This window comes from Alnus glutinosa, chromosome 13 (assembly GCF_958979055.1).
Source record: "Alnus glutinosa chromosome 13, dhAlnGlut1.1, whole genome shotgun sequence".
In the NCBI taxonomy this organism is placed as follows: domain Eukaryota; kingdom Viridiplantae; phylum Streptophyta; class Magnoliopsida; order Fagales; family Betulaceae; genus Alnus; species Alnus glutinosa.
Genome location: NC_084898.1, coordinates 22,159,682 through 22,183,758, shown reverse-complemented (window position 1 = coordinate 22,183,758; position 24,077 = coordinate 22,159,682). Strand labels below are relative to the sequence as shown.

The following is a 24,077-nucleotide window of genomic DNA, read 5'->3' as shown; positions in this document are numbered from 1 at the left end:
CCCAATTTTTTTTTCTCATATAATTTGTCAATTAAGGATGAAATCTACTGTAACGCCCCCAAACCGCTAAGGGTTAGGTTCGTCCATTTTCATACACCAAACTGCAAAGATTCGTAAGGTCTGCCAACAACCTAGCTAATATGCTGAATTTAATAACAAAAATAATAAAGATTTTAAAACTCAGAGCTTTCGAAATGAACAATTATGTTTGATTCAATAATTGAAAATCTAAAGAAAAACTAAATTTATTAAATTTAAAAGCAGGTGTTTTAATAAAACATAGAAGCAGTTATTTAATAACAAGAAATAAAATTTTCATATGTAAAAAAATCAAGTGTTTATTATTCTCGTCTAGTTATCCATTCTCATAGGTCGTAAAGACTATTCTACCCTCGAAAGGGGGTCGGGGTTATTACAATCTCTCCTCCTTATAAGAATTTCGTCCTCAAAATTCGGTAATCGACTACGACAGTATGTATGAAAGGTACCTGATATATCAAAGTCGTAATTAGTCTGTTCTTCAACTCCTTAATAAATCAGTCCCATGCTTGACGAGATCTGGAACTAGGGCCGTGCGCTTTGGTTCGTCTGGTGTACGCCCTGAGATCGTTTTTTGCACGTGTCAATCGAATAGTTAACCACTAGGCCTACTCAAATCCAAAATTAGTTTTACCTACCTCAGCTTCCTTATTCTACTAGGCAAACAAATGTGGATAATTACGTTCATGCACTTTTAGTTGCCTTGAGTCATAGGCAATCACTTTCCCGTTTTGCATCAAAACACAACCTAATCCCTTGTAGGAAGCGTCGCTGTAATTTACGAATCCAACAGTCCCGGATGGGAGAGTGAGAACAGGTGCTGTGACCAATCGGTGTTTCAGCTCTTGAAAACTCCTTTCACAATCCTCCGACCAAATGAACGCCTCATTCTTCTTGGTAAGTTTGGTTAAGGGTGCAGCTAGCTTGGAAAACCCTTCAACGAATAATTAATGTTGTTAAACATACCTAGGGAATCCATTCTCAGTAGATTAGCAAGACAAATCGTAGTGGTGTTAGTGTGTAGTTTAGTGCCTAGCACAAGATATTGATTTATTTAAACCTGTACCAGGTGACTAGTTAGCAGTCGAGATAGTCCAGCGACTTATTGCAATTAGAGAAGTAAGGGATCCTCTACCCTTTTCAAATTGTTCTATGTCATATTACTTTATCCTTTTTTTTTTAAACATATTTGCAATTAATTGTTCTTGTTTTATATGTTTCAAAGTGAATTTGTTTTAGGCCAAAAATAAAATAATTGTTAATCTTCATATTGATTTTAATTTCATTTCTACAATAATTTTGTGCATCATCCAAAGATTTATTTCCAACGGCTTATATGAAACCTGGCTTTGATACCAAAACTGTAACGCCCCCAAACCGCTAAAGGTTAGGTTCGTCCATTTTCATACACCAAACTGCAAAGATTTGTAAGGTCTGCCAACAACTTAGCTAATATGCTGAATTTAATAACAAAAATAATAAAGATTTTAAAACTCAAAGCTTTAATAAATGCGGAAACAGATATTTCGAAATGAACAATTATGTTTGATTCAATAATTGAAAATCTAAAGAAAAACTAAATTTATTAAATTTAAAAGCAGGTGTTTTAATAAAACATAGAAGCAGTTATTTAATAATAAAAAATAAAATTTTCATATGTAAAAAAATTAAGTGTTTATTATTCCCGTCTAGTTATCCATTCTCATAGGTCGTAAAGACTATTCTACCCTCAAAAGGGGGTCGGGGTTATTACATCTACTATTTTAAAAAATGTGTCACCACCGTATATGAGAATCACTTTTGGGGGAAAAAAAGAAAAGAAAAAGGAAAGTAAAACACTTTCATACTTTAATGGTATTTAGATTTTAGGAGGAGAAGAAAAACTATTATAGAATATTTTAAATAGGAAAAAAAAAGTTATTTTATTTTATAAATTTTTAAAAAAAAAAATCAAAAGAAATCTGCTGAAGTGTAATAAGCAATGAAGCCACAGACGTTGACGTTGGAATGAAGCCTCTTATTATTGCCAACGTGTAAGCAGGAGAGACCCGGAGCACAAAATTTCCGAGCATTCAGCGGTGAGGTGCTAAGGAGGAGTCATGGGCACTGTAAAGAACCTGGGACCAAAAGGACAGCTTTGCAGCTGGCATCCCCAACCGCAAAACGAGGGCGCAGTAACGGTCCGATTTCCAGCTGTAGTCCAACAACAAGAACCAGCGCACGCTAGCACGCTCTGCACTATTCTACGCCTTCACGGAGGCGTACGTTATCACAAGGCCACCCTCGCAATTGCAAAAACAGTTGAACCTCAAAAGCCATACAATTCCGAATAAAGACTTTGGAATTTCTATTATTTGTGATCTGATTTCTATGTTCGTCTACAAATCCGAAACAACGCGCCACACGCGCTCAGCCAATTTGTTCACAAACCTAATCATGCAGTGAATGAATATACACGCGCGAAGAAGGGGAAAAAAAAATAAGAGAAAAAAAAAATGAAAGAACATGGAGCGCGCGTGAGTTCTACCCAGAGAGTCGCACGTGCGAAACAGGAACAAAATGCGGCCTAGAAATCAGCGAGTTTTCGGTGGGAGCGGGATTTCGGGGAGCGTTTTTCAAGCTCCTGCAAGTTGCGGAGGCTTCGGATCGCCAAAACATCGCCCTTTTGGATCTCATTAAATCGCCCGACATCGTTAAGCTCGGCCGAGCCTGCGAGGAAATGGAAACAAGCGAATAAGGTAAAAAAAATTTAAAAATAAAAATAAAAAATAAAAAAATCAAAATCAGAATCTGCATTATACCTATGAGCTTCGCTGGTCGGTTAAATCCATTGAACTGAGCCAAATCTGGAACAAAACGAACGGTGAGGGTCAGAAAGAGGTGAAAAGCGAAAACAATGGTGTGGTTGGCCGTTGATTGTGAGGAGGTACGTACCTGACTGGGAGGGAGTGTGGGAGCAGAGGTAGAGGACGAGGAAGCAGAAGAGGGTGAGGACGGGGATGACGTGGACGAACTTCTCGGGCCTCGGAGGCGGCGACACAGAGAGACGGTGAGGCTTTGTCGCCTTGTGTTCCACGTCGTCGTCGCAATAGCTGTCGTCGTCTCTGTGCTTCGGCTCTTCGACTATGAGAGTGTCGTCCTTCGCTCCACCGCCATGGCCGTGGAGCTTCGACACGGGGGAGCCCAGAGACTGTCTTTGCATGATGTAGAGAGACAGAGCGAGAGAGAGAGAGAGAGAGAGATTGCTTAGTGAGGTGTAGTTGTGTTTCAGAGCTCTCAAAACTATGAGACTTTCTTTATGTCTCTTTCAGTCTCTCTCCTTTTACTTTTTTTTTTTTTTTTTTTTTTTTTTTTAATTTTTATTTATTTATTTGAAATGAGATAATTTAGGCTAAAATAATGGGGTATTGATTTGGAAACTTTTTAAATTTTTTTTGAATTAAAATTTTATTTTAATATTAACGCGAATCTTCTAAAAATGGTTAACGGAATGTGGGCTGTTAATTTAGTTATATTTGTTTCATGGTTACTTTGGTTTAGTGTCAGCAAATGTTGGGATTTTCTTTCTTTCTGTGTGTGTGTTTTTTTTTTCTTTTTTTGGATCTGTCTCTATTGCTCCGTCAGGTTCGCCGTAGGATAACGTTGCTTAGCTGTTAAAAGTGTTTATCCAGTGACGAGGCAAATCATAGGCTGCGGATTTTGCGAACAGCTTTGCTGATAAGCGTAAATGAAGCTCTTTTAAATGTTGGTCAGTTAGGTGGTTTCAAAAAAAGTGTGATTTAATATTGTAAAATTTAAAAATGTGATTTTAAAACTGCAGTTAAGTGTTTCGTAATATCGTAGTTTAATTTTTAAAATTATACATTTTTAAAATTATACGTTTTCCACTGCCTGTAATTTTAAAAAAAAAAAAAAAAAAAAAAAAATCTTCAAACTACCCGCCGTTTTAAAAGTAGCCCCATGATCTACTAACTGTACTAATATGATTTTCCAAACTATCAAAGAATGCCAAAAATGCAATTTTTGTCAAAATATTCTTATAAGACCCTTGTCATTAGGGGTGTGCATGGGGCGGGGTGGGGCGGGTTTCCGCCTTTTTTGGCCCCGTCCCTCACTTTTGCGGGTTGGAAATTTTCAACCCACAAACCGCACTTGATAAAGACTAACCGTGCGGGGCGGATCACTGCGGGGTGGGTTCGCGCGGGGCGGGGCGGGTATTTTGAGTGGTATTTACGTAATTTTGATTTTATTTTGTAAAAAAATAAAAATTCAAAAAAATACTGGTTTTGTAAATAAAAAATTAAATTCATATTTCCATTCAAGAACATTTTCTATGGAATTAGTCTTTTAAACTAAAAGCCCTATTAATTATAAGATAAAATTCTAAGAAACATGATTTCTATTTTCTCCCATCAACAAAGCATAATTGAATAAATGTAAAGAATAAAAAGTTATAATATTTCATTATTCCATTTAATCAATTTTCTTGTCTTTTTCAGAAGTAATGAAAAGATTATTTCAAATAACAATACAATAAAAAAGTGTACACTTTAACATCCCATGAAAATGAACCATAAAAATTGTATTTCTCACACAATGAAATGAGCTAGTGGACCCCTTTTTTTATTTATTTTTTCTTTTTTTCTCCTTTGTGCGGTGTGGGGCGGGGCGGGGACCCGCATTTTTTAAAAGGCTGAACCCGCAACCAGCCCCGTCCCGCAAAAATTTCTCAAATTAAGACCCTAACCCGCAAAAAAACTTGAAAACCCAGTCCTCTGCGGGGCGGGGCGGGGCGGGGATTGCGGGTTTTGCACACCCCTACTTGTCACGTATCATATATTCAATTAAAAAAATTGATAAATTGAAAATAATAAAAACTTAAAAAAAAGTTTTAAAAAATGAAAAAATGAAAAAATGAGGGGTAGCTCGAGCAACCCTCTGGGCAAAAATCAAAATAGGCCCCCTCCCCCCAAAAGAAAAAAATAGATTTTTTACATTTTTAAACTACCATTTTTTGATAACACAATTTCAAACAATTTAATTTCTATGTCTAAAATGACATATTTTGTCTAAAAAATCGCAAATCGCAACGGATTGAGGCCCATAACAATTATTTATCCGAATTATGTCGATCTTTCTTCAATGTGATTAGGTGGGTGTTGGAGTGACCGGTTGGGGTGCAACTTGGACAACCTAGTTCACGTCAAGAAATAAAAAGGCTTTTGGATTGGGCCTGGGTTCAAAATTTTCATCTCCAAAGCAAATTTAAACTGGACTAGGCTTGAAATTCCTACAATCTAAATTCAATGTATAAAAATTTATAGGTATATTTGATAAAGGTTTTTTTTTTTTTTTTTTTTTTTAAAAAAAAAAAAAAAAACAAAACTTTGAGACAGTATTTTCAAACACCTATGTCCACATAAAATGTGATTTATCAAAGACACTCATGAGTGCTAAGTTTCACATTACTTATTTAGTAGGTGAAAGTGAGCTTTATAATAGATAAATTCTAAATTATGTAACATTTTTTAGAGTAATATATGTTACTAGAGCTCTCTCTCGATCGTTACAAATATGTTACTGCTCATTCCAATTCCAAGCATTTGTCTCATCAAATGCATCATAAATAATAATCAGTAGAAATTTTGTGTGTGTGCGCGCGCGCCATTTCCACAAATCCACAATGCTTCTTTTGCATAAAAATGCCAGATTCTTCACAAAAACTATGAAACCCCTTTGAAAGAAACTCATCACCACAATCTGTATGCAAAATCTTCAAAGAGTTCCCCCTTTGTTTCTCAACTTGGTTCTTGAACTTCTTCAAAATTGAAAAAGCTTTAGATTTTTCCTTAGCAAAAGAAAGAAACCTAGGTCATCGTGCTATAATCGTTCACAGAGACAATAAAATACTTTCTCTGTTATTAAGTGAGAGAGTTTGAAAAGGCCTGCAAACATCCGCATGCAACAATCCAATTACTTTTGAGGCCCTGTTTGCTTTCGCCTAAGGAAAAGTATTGCGATGATGCTTTTCAAAAACACAACTCTCACATAAATTAACAACATGCTAGATTGAAGGCAAACCATGCACCAAACTATTTTCAACCAACAGTTTCTGTCAAATTACCATTTGTCTTAAAAGCTTAAGTTGGTAGAAAAATGTAAATTTAATCGCTCAATTAATACTTTAACATTCACCCTCACGTGTGAGCTCAAGCTACCTTTTAATAAGTGAGGCCTAACACGTAGAATATTTAATTAAAATTTGGTAAATAATAGAGTTAATGTTCGAATTCAAGATCTTTGGCTATGATATCATGTTAAATCATTATTTGCCCTAAAAACTTAAGCTAATAAGAAGATGTAAATTTAAATAACTTAATCAATACTTTAATAGTTTCAAGCTTCTAAAATTTAGATGTCCATATCTTGGATGCCATAACCAATATCATCCAAGAATGAAGCCTTTAATGCTTGCTTTTCACCGGCAAGATTAAGAAGAAAAAAATTTGTTTTCAGCCATAGGGACATTGACTAACAAATGCTCATTGGTTTTATCTTTAAAAACAAGAGAGAATAGCCTTCTTCTAAAAACTGTCCAACACTTAACAGATTTGTATCCAAGTGAGGAACATACAAAGCATTATTTATGCAATCCATTACACATGAGTTGAGCTTTACATTACATTTGCCCTGTGCAGCACATATGGTTCCATCACCCATCTTTACCTTGTTGGTCACAGGTTTATCCAGGCTTTCAAGTTGGCTGTCTTGTGATTACTGCACCCATCTTCATCAAATTTTGCATGTTTTGTTATAAGACGGTTAGCGGTTGCGGAGCGATTATAACTACTGCATTTGTACACCCCTATTTGATAGTATCTTATACGATAGTCATACTAACTCAATCATAGTTCCTCTTTATCAATGTTCTGACCATTAATGTCAAAATGTTTTAAAAAATAAAAGGGGATCGAAATGTTGAGATCTTCTCATATCCAAGCCCTGACTCCCTCATCTACTTTTTAGCCTCATATGTGTCTTTAGGCAACTACGCTTCCTGTGGAAGCAACTCATTGACAAATTCAAGCAACCATGTAAACGAGGTATTACTCCCATCTATTCATACACCTCAAATTATATAGACCTGCAAGCCCTAAACTTACTATGTTTCGTACACCCTTTATATAGTGGCCTATCATCATCCTTCAACAAATCATAAAACTTTCTAACCCCCTCCATAGGACATTGTTGATCTTCGTGTACACCTTCAACTTCAACACCCATTTGAAACCCACACACCTTCATCTACTGGAAGATCATGCATAGAGAAAACATCATGCAACAATATGGCATCCCATTGGGGCTTTGGGGTATCGTCTCCCTATTAACAGGAGCGTTAGTAGCATGACTAGTACCACTCAAAATCCATTCCCCATAGCATACCAACAAAGGTGCAAAATCCCCCAACTACTCACTGAGCCTTAATGTCTTGCACTTAATTGACCCATTTGTAGTTGAATTGTTATACGAGAACTTCAAAAACTCGATAACACCATCGATATACTCTTTCGAGCGTTTAGTCTTTATCCAACTCTTGTTCACAGCTTAACTATATTTGAAAATAAAAATAAATAAAAGAATAAGAAGATTGGAATTAGACCGTCTAGGCCTCATTTCTCTAGGTAATAAGGAAAAAAATTAAAAAACAATTAAAAAAAGAAAAAGAAAAAAAGGAGAAGGCTATGAAAAACCTAATCAAGTTAACTAGTATTCTATGTTCAGATACATCATACATCTTCGGGCTTCAAATTCTTGTCCAATCACTTGTGAGTCTTGTGTCCGCTAGAGTCTCATATCGGTAAAGTATAAAGAAAAAAAGTTGTTAATATATTTAAGTGAACCCAAATCCATTAACTTAAACTTTTGGGTTAGATGGTGTACAAGAGCATTCAATGAGCTCTTTAATTTTTTTTATTTTTTTATTTTTAATTTAACTCTAAAAATTTATTTTAAGTTAGATGATGTCTGAGCATTCAATGAGCTCTCTCTATCTCTCTCTCTTTATATATATATATATATATATATATATATATATATATATATATATATATATATATATATAATTCTAGGGTTAAATACATTTTAGCCCTCCAAATTACCATCTTTTCTCCGAATGGCACTACAAACTACCAAAGCTTGGATTCCGGCCCCTCAAACTACCAACTGCTTGTTTTTTGGCCCCTTCTGTCAGTTTGTACCGTCATTTTAGATGGAAAATACACATGTGCCGCGCACGTGACGTTTAAGGACAAAAAATTTGAAAATGCCCTCCACTTTCAACCTCCAAACAGATCCACGAGACTCGCTCCACCTCTGAGTTGGCCGGACTCTCCAGCAACTCGAAACTCATCTTCCGCCAAGTTGAAAACACTAGACCTGACCGTCGATGATCTGGACGACCGGGTGGAAACTGATTCGGGATCCAAATGCTCCTTATTGATGGACAAAAGCCGGTAGAAATCCTTCTCCAACCTGTGCATAGCCATTTGCATCAAGTTCTGACCTCTGACAAGCTTCTCTGATACACGTGGAAGCTCCGTTTTTCTCAACTACCGTAGAAGGCACCAACCTGAAGCTCCATGAGTTTCGCTTTTCTGTAATTTCCTGAGGTGTTATTGTTCGGTAAAGTAGGTCTCCAGCCAGGTCTGAACCCATTATGTATTTCTCGCTCAGGTCAGGGAGCTTCTTCCCCACCAGTTTCCCACAGTTCCCGTCGCTGAAGTGCATGCATACACTTTCCAGGTTCCTGTTTCTCTCTTGATGGACATGCTTGTTACAGAAATTTGTCTTAACAAAAGCTCCTCACCAAAGTTGGAAGAAATCAGGTCCCCTACATTTACTACACCCACATGCAATTCGCTTTCAAAACCATTGCATCTTCTTTCAAAGTGGCTCATTATAACATGTCCTTCTCAACAACAATCAACTGTGCATTTTCCACAAAAGCTAAAAAAAATTGTCCTTTTTTTTTTTTTTTAGGAAAGATGATGCTTGCAAAGTTGTCAAGTTGACGTGGGATGTCAAGGGAATCTTGGTGCTCAGAATTCTAAAAAAGAAAAGAAAGGTTGCACTTCTAAGGATGGCTCTAAAAGGGTGAGTGGTAAGAGGGAGTAAACAGGTAGTGGAATCCACTGAGAGTTGTGACTCCGAGAGTAGCATTGAACCTGAAAAAGATGTGGTTGTTGCTGAAGACGGTAATCTTGAGGATGGTCTGAATTTTGAATGGTACAGAGACCAAAACCAGCGGAGATCTACGCAACACAAGCAGCAAGTTTCTTACAAGGAAAACTTGAGTGATGATGATGGCATTAAGAGATCCCGGAAAAGAGCAAAGGGGAGTGGATCTTCGCCTGCCGCAAACGATATCAAAAAAGGAGAAAATCTCAGTCGTCGAGTCAATGATCTCCGAGCTGGGTCTGGTGAAATGCCAGAACACAATCATAGGAAACAACTTCATACGTGGGATATCTAGCGGGTCCATGCATGTCGTGTGGGATTGGACTCCACCGGGGCGCTCCGCTTGGTTGCCAGTTGCCACGTTGGGATCGACGGAGAGGGCTTCCAGGACAAGATAGCGAGAGAGATGGTCCACAAAGATAACCTGGTGGCGATGACGTTGAGTCCAGAAAGCCAAACATCGGAGAGATCTCGGCCGGAGTGTCAAAGCGCAACAACGTTGGGTCATGTTAGAGGACTGGTTCGAAGCTCTGGTGGTGGAATTTTTCTCAAGAAAGGCAATTTAGTAATTTAAATGTTAACTACATGTGGTTTTTTTTTCTTTTTCAAGCTTTTGTAGATAAGAAAAAAATTCGACACTAACCGGTTAAATGAGAAAAAAAAAAGTTCATGTATATTTATTATATTAATTTTGTGTGAAACCTGGTTTTCAAAATTCAGATTTTCTTATATTCAAAACATCATATACGCTAAATATTCCAAATTAAAACAACATGCACGTACATCAAAACCCAAAGTCAAACCTAAACCAATAAACGCCAAATCAATACTCAAATCAAAACTGAAGTAATGCAATAGTTGAAGTCCATTGAAAGATTAAGAATTCAAAATGATGATATAGAAACTCATAATCTCGAAGTCAACGCTCAAGTTCAATTTTTTTTTTTTTAGTTATATTTTATTATTTTTCAAAAACATGTTTGGGTTAATTTTTAGAATTCAAATTATACTAAGATTTTATCAATTTTTTTTTTTTTTTTTTTTCCAGTTTTGTCTCATGTTTTCGATCTAAACCATCCAATATAATTTTAAAAAGCAAATTATTTCGGTATTCGGAAGAAGACTTGGCAATACAAAGTGACACTGGCAACACAGCTCTGGTTTATGCAATTAATGCGGGAAACTACAGGATGACTGCATGCATGGTTGGAAAGAACAACAACTTGGTCAGCATTGAAGATTCGAATTCATTAATTCCAGCTATTAAGGCTATTAACAATGGGCATACAGAGTGGGCTCGATATCTCTATCCTCTCACTCCACTGGGAGAACTAACGGAAGAAAAGGCTGTCAACGGCGCTACACTATGTAGCTTGGCTATATATAACCGAAGTTTAGGTAACAACGTAAGTCTAACAATCCATCGGTCGTTATTTCTGATGATTTGAAATTGTCGCAATATAATTAATTCCCTTTTTGATCGATCCAACAGATATTGCTTTGGATTTAATTCCCTTTGTACGCTTTGGCCAGTACGCCTAATGCATTCCCGAGTGGAGATGGGCTCGTGTTTTGGAAACGATGGATCTACAAATATTGTAAGTACCAATCTCTTTTCTCTTATTATTGTACAGCTGGCTAGGTTGGATATAATTTCTATACATAAAGATTAAATATAACATTATCCAATAATGGCATGGATTTGCCGCGCGCATCAGATCTTCTTCTTTTTCTTTTCCAAATGAAGGAGTATGCTACCTAATCCTTTAGCAAGTGATTCCTATCAATTGTAATATGAACATACATGCGTTAAGAAAGAAAGATCTACATAAATCAAATTAACTACATGTAATTTAAATGTTTATGATTGATTTGAAAAAATCAATAACGACCTTGTCGCTACAATATATATATATATATTGAAAAGTTTAATCATAAAAGCTAGTGATTTTCTGGCCTAGTTGCCTTGCTTTCAAAACGCTCCAGAGCTCTCTCCTGAAATCTCCCTCCCTAAAACGCTCGGCTGCTGAGGGGGAGGTAGTGATTTTCACTGCCTCCTCCCCTTTCTTCCTTTTTTCCCTCTTCCTCTCTCCCTTTCTAGCCTCTTCGGAGGCCCTATCCTTCGCCCTAGGCGAATTATCTTGGTTCAACGAGTCTACCGGCTTCTTCTCCACCTCTGGTTTGATTGCAGCCCCCATCCATCATCTCCATCCTCGGATCCGATCACTTCTACAAGTTCTTAGATTTGATTTTTTCAAAATCAGATCTATCAACTTTCGGAAGCTCCACCTTCTCACGCGCCACACTACCGTGATCTGGGCTTCCTCCGCTTCGATCTGCCGCCCGCCATATGTCAAACGGACCACCACGCGCCGCCGCGTGTACATCACGCGCCTGCGAGTAGATCTTACTTGCGGGCGCGTGTGTTTCACGCGCCGACGCGTGGTTGCTGCTGACCGTCGGATTCCGGCATTTTCCGTCACCACCAGCCGCCGTCGACCTCCTGTGGAATTTCTGCCGCCCTACTGCCGTTGTACTTTTATGTTAATTGTTTTTACTTGTTTTTTCTGGGCTTTTTGCTTTAATTATCTTCTGTGTATCCCCCGTGTTTCGTGTGGTATCGCAACTGGTGTTTGGATCCTTTGGATTTTATACACCACTTTACAACCCCTTTATTGGTGGTTTGGTTCAAGGCATCCGTGCCAAGAATTATTGGGCCCGCATCTTCGGAAGCATTGCCCTCCGCGTACTTACGTTCTTAGACTTTTATTTGTGCTTGGGTTGCTCAGCCCTACTTGTTGTAATTTATTGTCTTTTGTTTGCTTTTGTTTAAGCTTTGGTTTGTCAAGGCTTTAGTTTGTAATTCCGTTTTCAAGTATCTTAAAAAAAAAAAAAAAAAAAAAAAAAAAAAAAAAAAAAAATTTAATCATTATGTCACTATAATCATCATATATGATGCAAACTCAAACGGACAATTATTTTTCTGTTCTCCATTTAAAATCATTACTTCTTTTTCTCCTGCTGAGTTGCTTTATTCTGATTTGCTTCCAAATCGTCACCTTTTACTAAAATAATTATTCACCGTTACCAACTAAATATATTCTTTTTCTTTTTTTTTTTAGAATAACTAAATATATTCATTATCTCTTCGACTCTTAATATATTTGAATTGGGGCAGTGTACGTTTATTAGTCCATAAAAAAAAATAAAAAATTAAGAAGCAGTTGGCCAAGAAAGAGACACGTGTATGGTTGACAGAAGACAGATATATATATATATATATTTATAATACAACTCCAACATTCTTAATCTCTTCCACTTTATTATTTAAATGTTAGTATTCTATGATTAATTTCAATTTTTATCTTATCTTATTAGGCCAGAAAAGGCATCCATATATAATAATTGATTTTATTTTTTTAAATATTCCGTACTTATCTCTTTCAATAAATATTATAAATTTGGAAATGGCTTCCAAGAAGCCCGAAAAGACCGTATGTATGAGAAGGGCAAGTTCCAAAACTTGTGGATGCTATCAACTGTTCAAAGCGTCTGCCACATCACCACATGCACTATGCAAGCAGCCCCCAACACAGCACCTGATAAGGATGGGCATGGACACACCATAATTGAGAGGCAGACTACATATTTTCTTGTGTTTTGCTTATGGATGTACTTGGGTTGTATTTTGGGTTTGCGTGTGTCGGGTTTAGTTCGTATCTTAAACATAAACATAAAAGGGATAATTGCACCGTTGATCCCTGTGGTATGCCATAATTATTTTTCACTCCCTATGGTTTAAAAAGTTCATGGGAGGTCCCTGTAATAAGCAATAATTACAAATCGATCCCTAGCGTCAAATTCCGTTTAAAATTTTAACAGATTCCGTCAAATGCCACGTCAGCGCCACGTGTCGCCAATAAGATGGCGACACGTGTCCATCTTAATAAAAAAATATAAATTTTTTAAAAAATAAATAAATATACTTATTTTTTTAAAAAAAAAATTAAAATTAAAAAAAAAAAAAAAAAAAAAAAGGAAAAAAAGAAGAAAGCAGCGTGGGGTGGCTGGGCCACCCTTTGGGGGTGGCCGCGTGCCACCCCCTGTGGCCACTGGGGGTGGCGCGCGGCCACCCCCATAGGCTGGGGGCGGCCAAGCCACCCCCAAAGGGGTGGCCCAGCCACCCCTTTCTTCCCGGTTTTCTTTTTTTTAAAAAAAAAAAAATAAGTATTTTATTTTTTTTAATAAATTTATATTTTTTTATTAAGAAGGACACGTGTCGCCATCTTATTGGCGACATGTGGCGCTGATGTGGCATTTGACAGAATCTGTTAAAAATTTTAACGGAATTTGACGCCAGGGATCGATTTGTAATTATTACTTACCACAGGGACCTCCCAAGAACTTTTTAAACCATAGGGAGTGAAAAATAATTATGGTATACCACAGGGACCAACGGTGCAATTATCCCAACATAAAATTATAAAATTAATTTAGTGTTTAGTTAATTATTTTTCTCACTTTTAACAAACTTCATACATCAAACTCTTCAAATATTTCTCTATTTCAACTAGATATTAATTTTTTTATTGGTTTTAAGCAACAATTTTTAACAAATAAGGAGAGAAAAAAATTAAATTAAATGAGAGAAATTATAAAATATTTAATAGCTCATAAAATTTGTAAGCCAAATTTTGAGTAAAATTCTAACGAGCCAAAAAAAAAAAAAAATTATAGAGAGTTTGTTGAAGTGAACTTTTTCAAGTTTTACACCAAATTTTGGTAAAAATTTGAAATAGATAACTCACTAGGAATGCTTTAACTATTAAATAACAATCTATTTAAATGTTTATCTACTTTAAATAAATACTATTTTTATTGATAAAGTTTACCAAAAACGTTGCATTAAATTAAGTCAAGCCAAACATTTTGAAAATTGAAACATTCGATAAAAAAAAAAATATATTAAAACAACTTTGACATTCACTTTTTTGCCCTTTCAATTATTTGCTCTTTGTTGTAAAATTAATGAAAATAACAAGACAAGATAAGAGATTGTAAATATGAAACTAGTTCTTCATGAACTATGTATGATTCTTCTCTATTATTGTGTATTTTACAAAGTACCCAATACTCCCTTTTATAGAGATAGACAAAGTGGGAGGTTAAGGAATAGGAAATGATAGGACATGAATTAAAAGGCTACATCAATGTATTACATGAATGTTATGGAATTCTAAAAGATGACATAAATGTGTAGAATTCCAATAGATGAAACTACTTGGTCATCCACCAAATGCATGAATGCATTCATAACACTCCCCCTTGGATGACCATACACTAAGAATATGCCTCATTAAAACCTTGCCAAGGAAAACCCAGTGGGAAAAACCTGTGGCGAAGGAAAAAGAGTACATTATTCTTGTGTGTCGTCATATGCTTTAGGATTGCCTCATTAAAACCTTGCAAAGGAAAACCCAGTGGGAAAAACCTTAGCGAAGGAAAAAGAATACAATCAGCATAATCATTTTACTCTCCCTCATTAGGATGAAGAGCTTCAATTGTTTATGATGAAAGATCCTTAAGTCGGCGCATTTCAATGTTATTCACCAACTTCTTAAATGTTGCAGTTGGTAATGTTTTGGTAAATAAATCTGGTAAATTGTCACTTGATCGTATCTGCTTCACATCAATATCACCACTCTTCTGGAGCTCATGTGTATAAAAGAATTTTGGTGAAATATGTTTTGTTCTATCACCTTTAATGTATCCTCCTCTGATTGTGTGATACAAGCAACATTATCTTCATATAATATTGTCAGGCTATCTTTGATTGTGGATAAACCACACTTTTCTTGAATGTGTTGAATTAGTGATCTTAGCCATATGCATTCCCGACTTGCTTCATGAATTGCAATAATTTCTGAGTGATTTGAAGAAGTAGCAACAAGTGTTTGCTTGGCAGATCTCCATGAAATAGCAGTACTTCCACATGTAAATAGATATCCTGTTTGAGATCTACCTTTATGCGGATCAGAAAGAAAACCCGCATCTGCATATCCAATTAATTGTGAATTTGAACCTCTTGGATAAAATAATCCCATGTCAGTTGTTCCACGAAGATAACGTAGAACATGTTTGACCCAATTCCAATGCCTTCGAGTTGGTGCAGAACTGTATCTTGCTAGTAAATTAACTGAAAATGCTATGTTAGGTCGTGTGCAATTTGCAAGATACATGAGTGCGCCAATTGCACTAAGATATGGTACTTCAGGACCAAGAATTTCTTCGTCATCTTCTTGAGGGCGAAAAGGTTCCTTCTTCACATCAAGTGAACGAACAACCATTGGAGTGCTCAAAGGATGAGCTTTCTCCATGTAAAAGTGCTTCAAGACCTTTTCTGTGTATGTTGATTGATGAATAAGAATTCCATTTTGAAAATGTTCAATCTGTAAGCCAAGACAAAATTTTGTCTTCCCAAGATCTTTCATCTCAAACTCATTTTTTAGATAAGTGGCAGTTTTTGTGAGCTCTTCTAGAGTCCCGACAAGATTTAAATCATCTACATAAACTGCAATGATAGCAAATCCAGATTCTGATTTCTTAATAAAAACACATGGACAAATTAGATTATTCTCAAATCCTTCTTTCAATAGATATTCATTAAGACGATTGTACCACATGCGTCCGGATTGCTTTAACCCGTATAAAGATCTTTGTAGCTTGATAGAATAAATACTTTGGGATTTTGAATTACATGCTTCAGGCATTTTGTATCCTTCAGGGATTTTCATGTATATATCATTATCAAGTGATCCATATAAATATGCTGTAACCACATCCATTAAACGCATATCTAAACTTTCTGTAACTACCAAGCTAATAAAAAATCTAAATGTAATTGCATCCACTACAGGGGAATATGTTTCTTCATAATCAATACCTGGTTTCTGCAGGAAACCTTGTGCAACAAGTCTTGCTTTGTATCTCACAATTTCATTTTTCTCATTACGTTTACGTACAAATATCCACTTGTATCCAACAGGCGACACACCTTCTGGTGTTTGGACTACAGGTCCAAATACTTCACGTTTTGCTAGTGAGTTCAATTCTGCCTGAATTGCTTCCTTCCACATTGGCCAATCATTTCTACGTCGACATTCTTCGACGGATTGTGGTTCAATATCATCATTACTTCTGGTAATGTCAAATGCAACTTTAAATGAAAATATGTTGTCGACAACAATTTTATTTCTATCCAATATTTCTCCTGTACTTATATAATTTATTGAGATCTCATTATTTTCAGGTACCTGTTCCTCTTCAGGGGGTAACTCTTCAGGAGATTCCTTTTCAGGGGATTTCTTTCTAGGAGAATTTTGTACAAAAAGTTTGGATGGATCAATTTTCGTTGCCTGTGTTGTGGGTAAGGCCTCTTCAGGAGCGCCGATTTCATTTCCTTGTGCTTTTCTCTTCCGGAGAATCTTATCCTTTGCACCAATAGGTCTTCCACGCTTCAGGCGTGCCTTAGACTCATTTGCTGCTGTATTAGTTAATTGTCCTACAGGGACTTCTATCTTTGCTGGAGTATTAGCAGCTGGAATGTGAGACTTAATTATTTTCTTGTTGTCAGTAAATGCATCCGGCAATTGATTTGCAATACTCTGCAAATGAATGATCCTCTGAACTTCTAGTTCACACTGATTTGTATGAGGATCAAAATGAGATAACGTCGAATTATTCCAAGTGATTTCTTGTCGTGCTTCTGGCAACGACTTTTCTTTCCCTATTGATGGAAATATATTTTCATCAAAATGACAATCTTCAAAACGTGCTTTAAAAATATCACCAGTTAAAGGTTCAAGATATCTAATAATAGATGGAGAATCAAAACCAATATAAATCCCAAGTCTACGTTGAGGTCTCATCTTAGTGCGCTAAGGTGGAGTAATTGAAACATATACAGCACAACCAAAAATGCGAAAATGAAAAATATTTTGGTGGTTGACCAAATGCAAGTTGTAAAGGGGAATATTTTTGGTAAGATGCTGGTCTGATCCGAACTAATGATGCAGCATGTAATATTGCATGTCCCCAAGCAGAAACAGGCAGTTTTGATTTCATAAGCAAAGGTCGAGCAATTAACTGAAGTCGTTTAATAAACGATTCAGCTAAACCATTTTGAGTATTATGAGCAACAGGATGCTCAACATTAATACCGATTGACATGCAATAATCATAAAATGCTTGAGATGTAAATTCACCCGCATTATTCATCCGAATAGATTGAATTGGATAATCAGGGAATTGTGCCCGTAATCTAATTATTTGGGCAAGAAGTCTAGCAAATGCAACATTACGAGTAGAAAGTAGGCAAACATGTGACCATCTAGTTGATGCATCTATTAAAACCATAAAATATCTAAATGACCCACATGGAGGGTGAATTGGCCCACATATATCCCCTTGAATCCTTTGTAAAAATGATGGAGATTAAAGAATTACCTTAGAAGGGGATGGTTTTATTACAAATTTACCTTGAGAACATGCAGCACAAGGATAATCACTTTGTAAAAGAATCTTCTGGTTCTTTAAGGGATGCCCATGAGAGTTCTCAATTATTCGACGCATCATAATTGTTCCCGGATGTCCAAGACGATCATGCCAAAGCAAAAACATCTTTGGATTAGGGCACTTCTGGTGCATCACAACATGTGATTCAATTGTTCTTATTGTTGTATAATACAACCTAGAAGAGAAAGCAGGCAGTTTTTCCAATATGAGCTTCTGGCCCGAAATTATTGAAGTAATATAAAGATATTCGTCACTGCCTTCATTAGTGGTTTCAACATGATAACCATTTAGACGAATATCTTTAAAACTAATTAAATTTCTTCTAGATTTAGAAGAATACAAAGCATCATCAATACAAAATTTTGTTCCTTTTGGCAATATAATATTTGCTCTTCCAGAGCCTTCAATTAGGTTTGATGAACGTGATATTGTATTGACATTAGCTTTGTTTAATATTAAGTATTGAAAATATTTCTTATCTCTAAGAATTGTGTGCGTTGTACAACTGTCTGCTAGACACAAATCTTCACCAATCATTTTGGAATTAATCATTCCATCAGTATGACCCATACCTCCATACATAATAAAATAAATATTAAATTTCATTAATCAAAATAAAATAATAAAATAAAATTAAAATTGACAACATAATGAAAACATATATATATTACTACAAGATTACTGTGATTAACAAAATTCATTTTAATCCACTTTTCTTTCTCTTTTATGGATGCTTGATATAGGTCAATCAGATGTTTAGGCGTACGGCAGGTACGCGACAAATGTCTTTTCATATTACACTTGTAACATTTATCGATCTTCATAGTTCTTTGTAGGTTTATTCTGTAAACCTTTGTTTTTATATTCTTTCGCCTCAGTGTGGTTCCACTTCTGGTGGAAATGAACATTTCTTTTGTAAGAATTATGAGTACGTTCCCATTGACCTCTATAATAAATATATATATATATATATATATATATATTTTCTACCACGTCCACATCCACGATAATGGTTTCCTTTATTACCACAAAATGAGGTTCCATTTGCTTCAGGAAATGGTGTAGAACCCGTTGGACGAGATTGGTGATTTTTCATCAATAGCTCGTTGTTTTGCTCAGCAACTAGAAGACAAGATATTAGTTCAGAATATCTTGTGAATTTACGCTCTCGATATTGCTGCTGCAGGAGCACATTCGAGGCATGAAATGTGGTATACGTTTTTTCTAACATATCCACATCAGTAATTTTTTCTCCACACAATTTTAATTGTGAGCTGATTTTAAAGAGTGCAACTTCAGGTGCATTCAACAATAATGAGCTTTTTGGGAGGATAACTGTCTTCTGATACTTGTATCTCTCCCTCAAATTATTCCACAAGGTCAATGAATCTTTTACTATAAGGTACTCATTTTTATTTAATTCATCATGCAAATGATGGCGAAGAAAAATCATTGCTTTAGCGCGATCCTGCTGGGATGCTTGATTATCTTCCTTAATAGTATTTCCAAGATTCATAGCTTCAAGATGGATCTCAGCATCAAGGATCCAAGATAAGTAATTGTTGCCAGAAACATCAAGAGTGACAAACTCAAGTTTTGTAAGATTTGACATTATCTATGACAAAAATATATCAAGAATTAAATAAATAAACATTATTTAAAATTAAGTGATAATATACGCAAACAAACAAAAATAAAATAAAATTTTAACTATAAATCATCATATTCATAGCATTAGGATGATAACGTTTTAGTTTACATTAATCTCACATGGATCATAAGATTTATATGTTATAATATGATTCTTAAAACAATAAAGATTTCTAAGCATATGTTAGAATGTTAATTAACAAAATAGGTAATAAGATTATTAAATTTTAAAGAGACTTACAATGAATTGAGAATATCTCACGGATAGCTTTTGATGTTGAAGATCAACAACTGGCTAGAGCTTCGTGCTGATAACGTGTTGTAAAATTAATGAAAATAACAAGACAAGATAAGAGATTGTAAATATGAAACTAGTTCTTCATGAACTATGTATGATTCTTCTCTATTATTGTGTATTTTACAAAGTACCCAATACTCCCTTTTATAGAGATAGACAAAGTGGGAGGTTAAGGAATAGGAAATGATAGGACATGAATTAAAAGGCTACATCAATGTATTACATGAATGTTATGGAATTCTAAAAGATGACATAAATGTGTAGAATTCCAATAGATGAAACTACTTGGTCATCCACCAAATGCATGAATGCATTCATAACACTCTTTCCATTTAAAGAGAGATTCTGCCAAATTTAAAGAGCTTATTACTCTATGTGACTTAACTTCCTAGGCTATTCTCTCCCTAACACAATCTGTACAAACACTTGCTTTTTATGGTTAAATATATATTTGTCCATGTGTTTTACGACCTTTATTTTTTGCCCTCTCAGTTTCACTTTTTATCAAATTTGGTATATGTGGTATATGAAAAGACGAAAATAGTACTTCCGTCTAATTTTCCGTCCAAAACTAACGTTCAATCACGTCATTGGGTACCTAAAAATTTGAAGCTCAGAACTCAATTCTTTACACATCGTTTCCAACAACATCCAGATAACAACATGACAGAAAATGCCGTGGATGGACGTTAGTTTTGGACGGAAAATCAGACGAAAGTACCATTTCCGTCTTTTCATATACCACAGATACCAAATTTGATAAAAAATAAAAGTGAGGCGACAAAAAATAAAGGTCGTAAAGCACATGGGCAAATATGTATTTAATCCTTTTCTTTTTTTCAAAGTCTAAGAGTCCTATTAAAGAAATCAATCTAACACATGGGAGTATTGCTTCTTCTCTAAGGAAAGAATAAAAGAGACTGATCAATTATTTTGTAGAATTATATAACAAGCAACCACAACCACCATCTACATGGTTTTCAAATTTCAAATAAATAAATTGGTTTCAAACCAAAATAACGGTAAATCAAATTTGTGTAAAACTTTTAACTCTACGTAAAAAGGAAAAAGAGTAAATTGTGTGTGAAAAAGAAAATTTGATAGACAATGAAAATGATCTGAAAATCTATACAGGATGATGAACCGGCGCAAGGTAATGGTTGTGTGATATGTGCTTTGATAATAAAACGCCCACATCATCCTGTAAAACAATTTTGTGAGAATTTCTGGCAAGAAAAGCATTTTTCAAATGAAAACTATATATAATAAAACTATAATAAGAATTTCCTACTCCAACATTTGCCGATTGGGCAGTAGTTTGACGGGAGAACAGTGAATCGCATATAACGTCGAGATCAAATCTGCAGATGCAACAGTGGTAAAAACAAAAAAAATCTACTGCAACATTAGCCGCAAACATCACAATTATGAGATCAGAAATTTGCTAGCAATTTGAGCAACACATCGTGAAAGAGCTAATATGAGACTCACCTGCTCAAATCTTGGGACAGATGAGGTAGACTCTCAATTTGAAGAACAAATTACTGGCGTTGGATGGCGAGGGGTAGCTCGGGGCATGGTTTATGAAAGATGAAGTTGCATACAGTAGATTTGAAATACTTGGAACTGAATGCAACTTCTTCCTCCATAAATCATGCCACAACCGACCACAGACGCTAGATCTTGACACGAAACATTATTTGGACGAAATACATCAGTTGATGCTCATACAAGAGCTGGATGCGAGGGAGGAACCAGCATTTGCGCCATCTCTGGTACTGATTCCTCGCAGGACAGCCAGGAAAGAAGATCGATCATTCACTTCATCGTTTTCCAGCTCTACGTAGAAGATCAGATGATGCTATACACTGGGATCTTTGATCTCACTCTGCTATATACACAGAGCACAAAACCCAGAGATGGCTTGTGTCCAGATCTGTGAGATCCAAAGCATTATCAATAAACATTAATAAATTGTCAAAGAGAAATACTGGGGAGTGGTGCGTGCCAGCTAAGCTGTTTTATCTCACGTGCCAGCCAGCTACCTGTTTACCGCTTCTTGGAGACCAACAAAATCAATTGAGATATGCTCATTAGATTCCGCCAGCTGGGCGAATTTTTTATTTTTTATTTATTTTATTTTTTTAGTGATCATTGTACACAATAATGAGCTTGTTTGGCAAAGACATGTACAGAACAAAACAGAACAGAGTTATTAGTTTTAAAATTAGTAAAAAGTGATGATGTGATAAAATAAAAAGAATTTGTATAAAAAAGTGAAAAAGTTTTATATTGTAGTGAATTTTTTTATTTGAATAGTAATAAAAAAATTATTAATGTGATATAAAAAATGAAAAAAGTAGAAATATTTTGATGTTGATTGGTGGTAGAAAATATAAAAAAGTAATAAAAAAAATTAGATGAACAGTAACAACACTATACTGTTCTGTTCCGTCCCTCAACAAACAAGCCCAATAATTCTCCCACTAACATGAACACTGGGTCTGGCTCCACTTCTCCACTTCCATGTGAGTGGAGGAGTACACCGGTAGTTTTTCTATCATTTTTCACTAAAAAAAAAAAAAAAAAAAAAAAACCCTTAAAACAAATTTTAATTTAAAAATCTACTTTTATTATTTTAATTATTATGGGTCTGTTTAAGTTTGCGATTTCAAAAAATACGATTTAAAAATAACTATTTTAAAAAGTAATTTTTAAAAACGCAGTTAAGTGTTTGACGAAATCGCAAATTAATCTTTAAAATAGTAGGTTAACTTTTAAAATTTCTGCGTACTCACTTGCTTGCAATTTGAAATTATCTTTTCAAATCGTAATTTTTTTAAAAATGCAATTCTCAAACGGTTCTTACTTTTAACAAACTTCCTATACCAAACTCCAAATATTTTTCTATTTTAACAAAATATTAATTTTTTTTTTATTAATTTTAAGCAATCACTCATAACAAATGAGGAGAGAGGAAAAGTGAAATAAAAGGGAAGAGGAATTCAATATATATAAAAGAATAACTCGTGGAATGTGTGAGCCAAATTTGAAGAGAAATTCTTCTAGAGACAAAATAAAGAAATTATAAAGAATTTGTTGAAACTGATTTTTTTTTAGATATTTACTAAAATTTATTAAAAAATTTGAAATGAAGAGCTTGTTGGGATTCGGGAATGCTCTTAAATTCAACTCAAAATGAAATGGGAAATCAATTGTGAATTTGTAAAAGAGATATGTGAGAGAGAATAAATTATTTTTTTTAATAAATTTAGTTGTGCAATTTAGAGTTGTGGTTTAAGATGATTCTTTAAAAATATTTATTTTAATTTTAATTCGCTACGCTCTAATATAAATTATTTTAGATTTTAGATTTTAAATAAATTAATTAATTTGAATGTAGACATATTTAATTGAGAAATGTTTGGTTTTATTCTCTTATATATTTTTTGTCCATCTCTATATAATAGATATACGAATCCACCATTAAATCTAAAGATGTGTTTAATGTCATTTTCTTACACGTCTTTTCTACAAATTCATCATTGAATTTGCGAAACCGACATATAAATCTTATATATTCAATGACGAATTTGCACATCTCTTATAAAGAGATATACAAGAGAATAATACCAAACATATCTCTACTTAATTACATAAAAATTGGATTCATGATATTAAACATATATTTATTTATAAATTATAATGTAAAAACATATATTATTATTATTATTGAAAAAGAAAAAGAGGAAGAATTACAAGGATCTTTTATGATTGAGCACCTTCTTCAAGACTTCAACCGAGCTTCACGTGCAGGAAATGGGATTATTATTCTCCATCATCCCATCTTGACTAACTGTTCATCAATCATCTCTATAACTTTTCTCATGAACCTTATCTCCAAGACCAACCTTGCTCTCCTTTTCACTTGTCTTCATCATCAGCCTCTCCCTTCTCCCTCTTATTCACGTTCAAATATCTCCCTATTCCACATTTCCACTGATTTTGCTCCCTCTTGGAATTTACTACCTTCAGAGGTACCCAAAAAGCTCAAATCTGACTGTGCTCCAACCAGGCTTATCTTTGTTATCCCAATCAAACCTTCCGCTCATTTCAAACGGATCGATTGAATGTACGATTTTTTTGTATTATATTTAAAATTGTAAATATCGAGAGAATTTATTTTTTGAATTTATATGTGTTAACCAAACATGCCCTTAATGACTCACATGGTGTAAAAATATTCAACGGCTCACATATAACCAAATCAAACTTGTCA

The 24,077-nt window shown here is 34.9% G+C and overlaps 1 protein-coding gene across 1 annotated transcript; it reads right to left on the bottom strand.

Annotated features, from left to right (window-relative positions):
• Positions 1 to 2,362: 2,362 nt before the first annotated feature.
• On the bottom strand, positions 2,363 to 3,310 carry LOC133854431 (uncharacterized). Its single transcript, XM_062290638.1, has 3 exons — positions 2,974 to 3,310; positions 2,841 to 2,885; positions 2,363 to 2,748 (listed from the first exon to the last, which is right to left on the bottom strand). Exons 1-3 carry the CDS (start codon positions 3,239 to 3,241, stop codon positions 2,606 to 2,608), a joined length of 456 nt encoding a protein of 151 aa, XP_062146622.1. The 5' UTR covers positions 3,242 to 3,310; the 3' UTR covers positions 2,363 to 2,605.
• Between the last annotated feature and the right edge of the window lie 20,767 nt (positions 3,311 to 24,077).

Bases quoted from the DNA above. Each gene is read 5' to 3' on its own strand.
- LOC133854431 (XM_062290638.1), bottom strand. From the start codon at position 3,241: ATGCAAAGACAGTCTCTGGGCTCCCCCGTGTCGAAGCTCCACGGCCAT. The intron at 2,886-2,973 runs GTACGTACCTCC...GTTTTGTTCCAG, and splicing joins CCACACTCCCTCCCAGTCAG to ATTTGGCTCAGTTCAATGGA. The intron at 2,749-2,840 runs GTATAATGCAGA...ATTTCCTCGCAG, and splicing joins CCGACCAGCGAAGCTCATAG to GCTCGGCCGAGCTTAACGAT.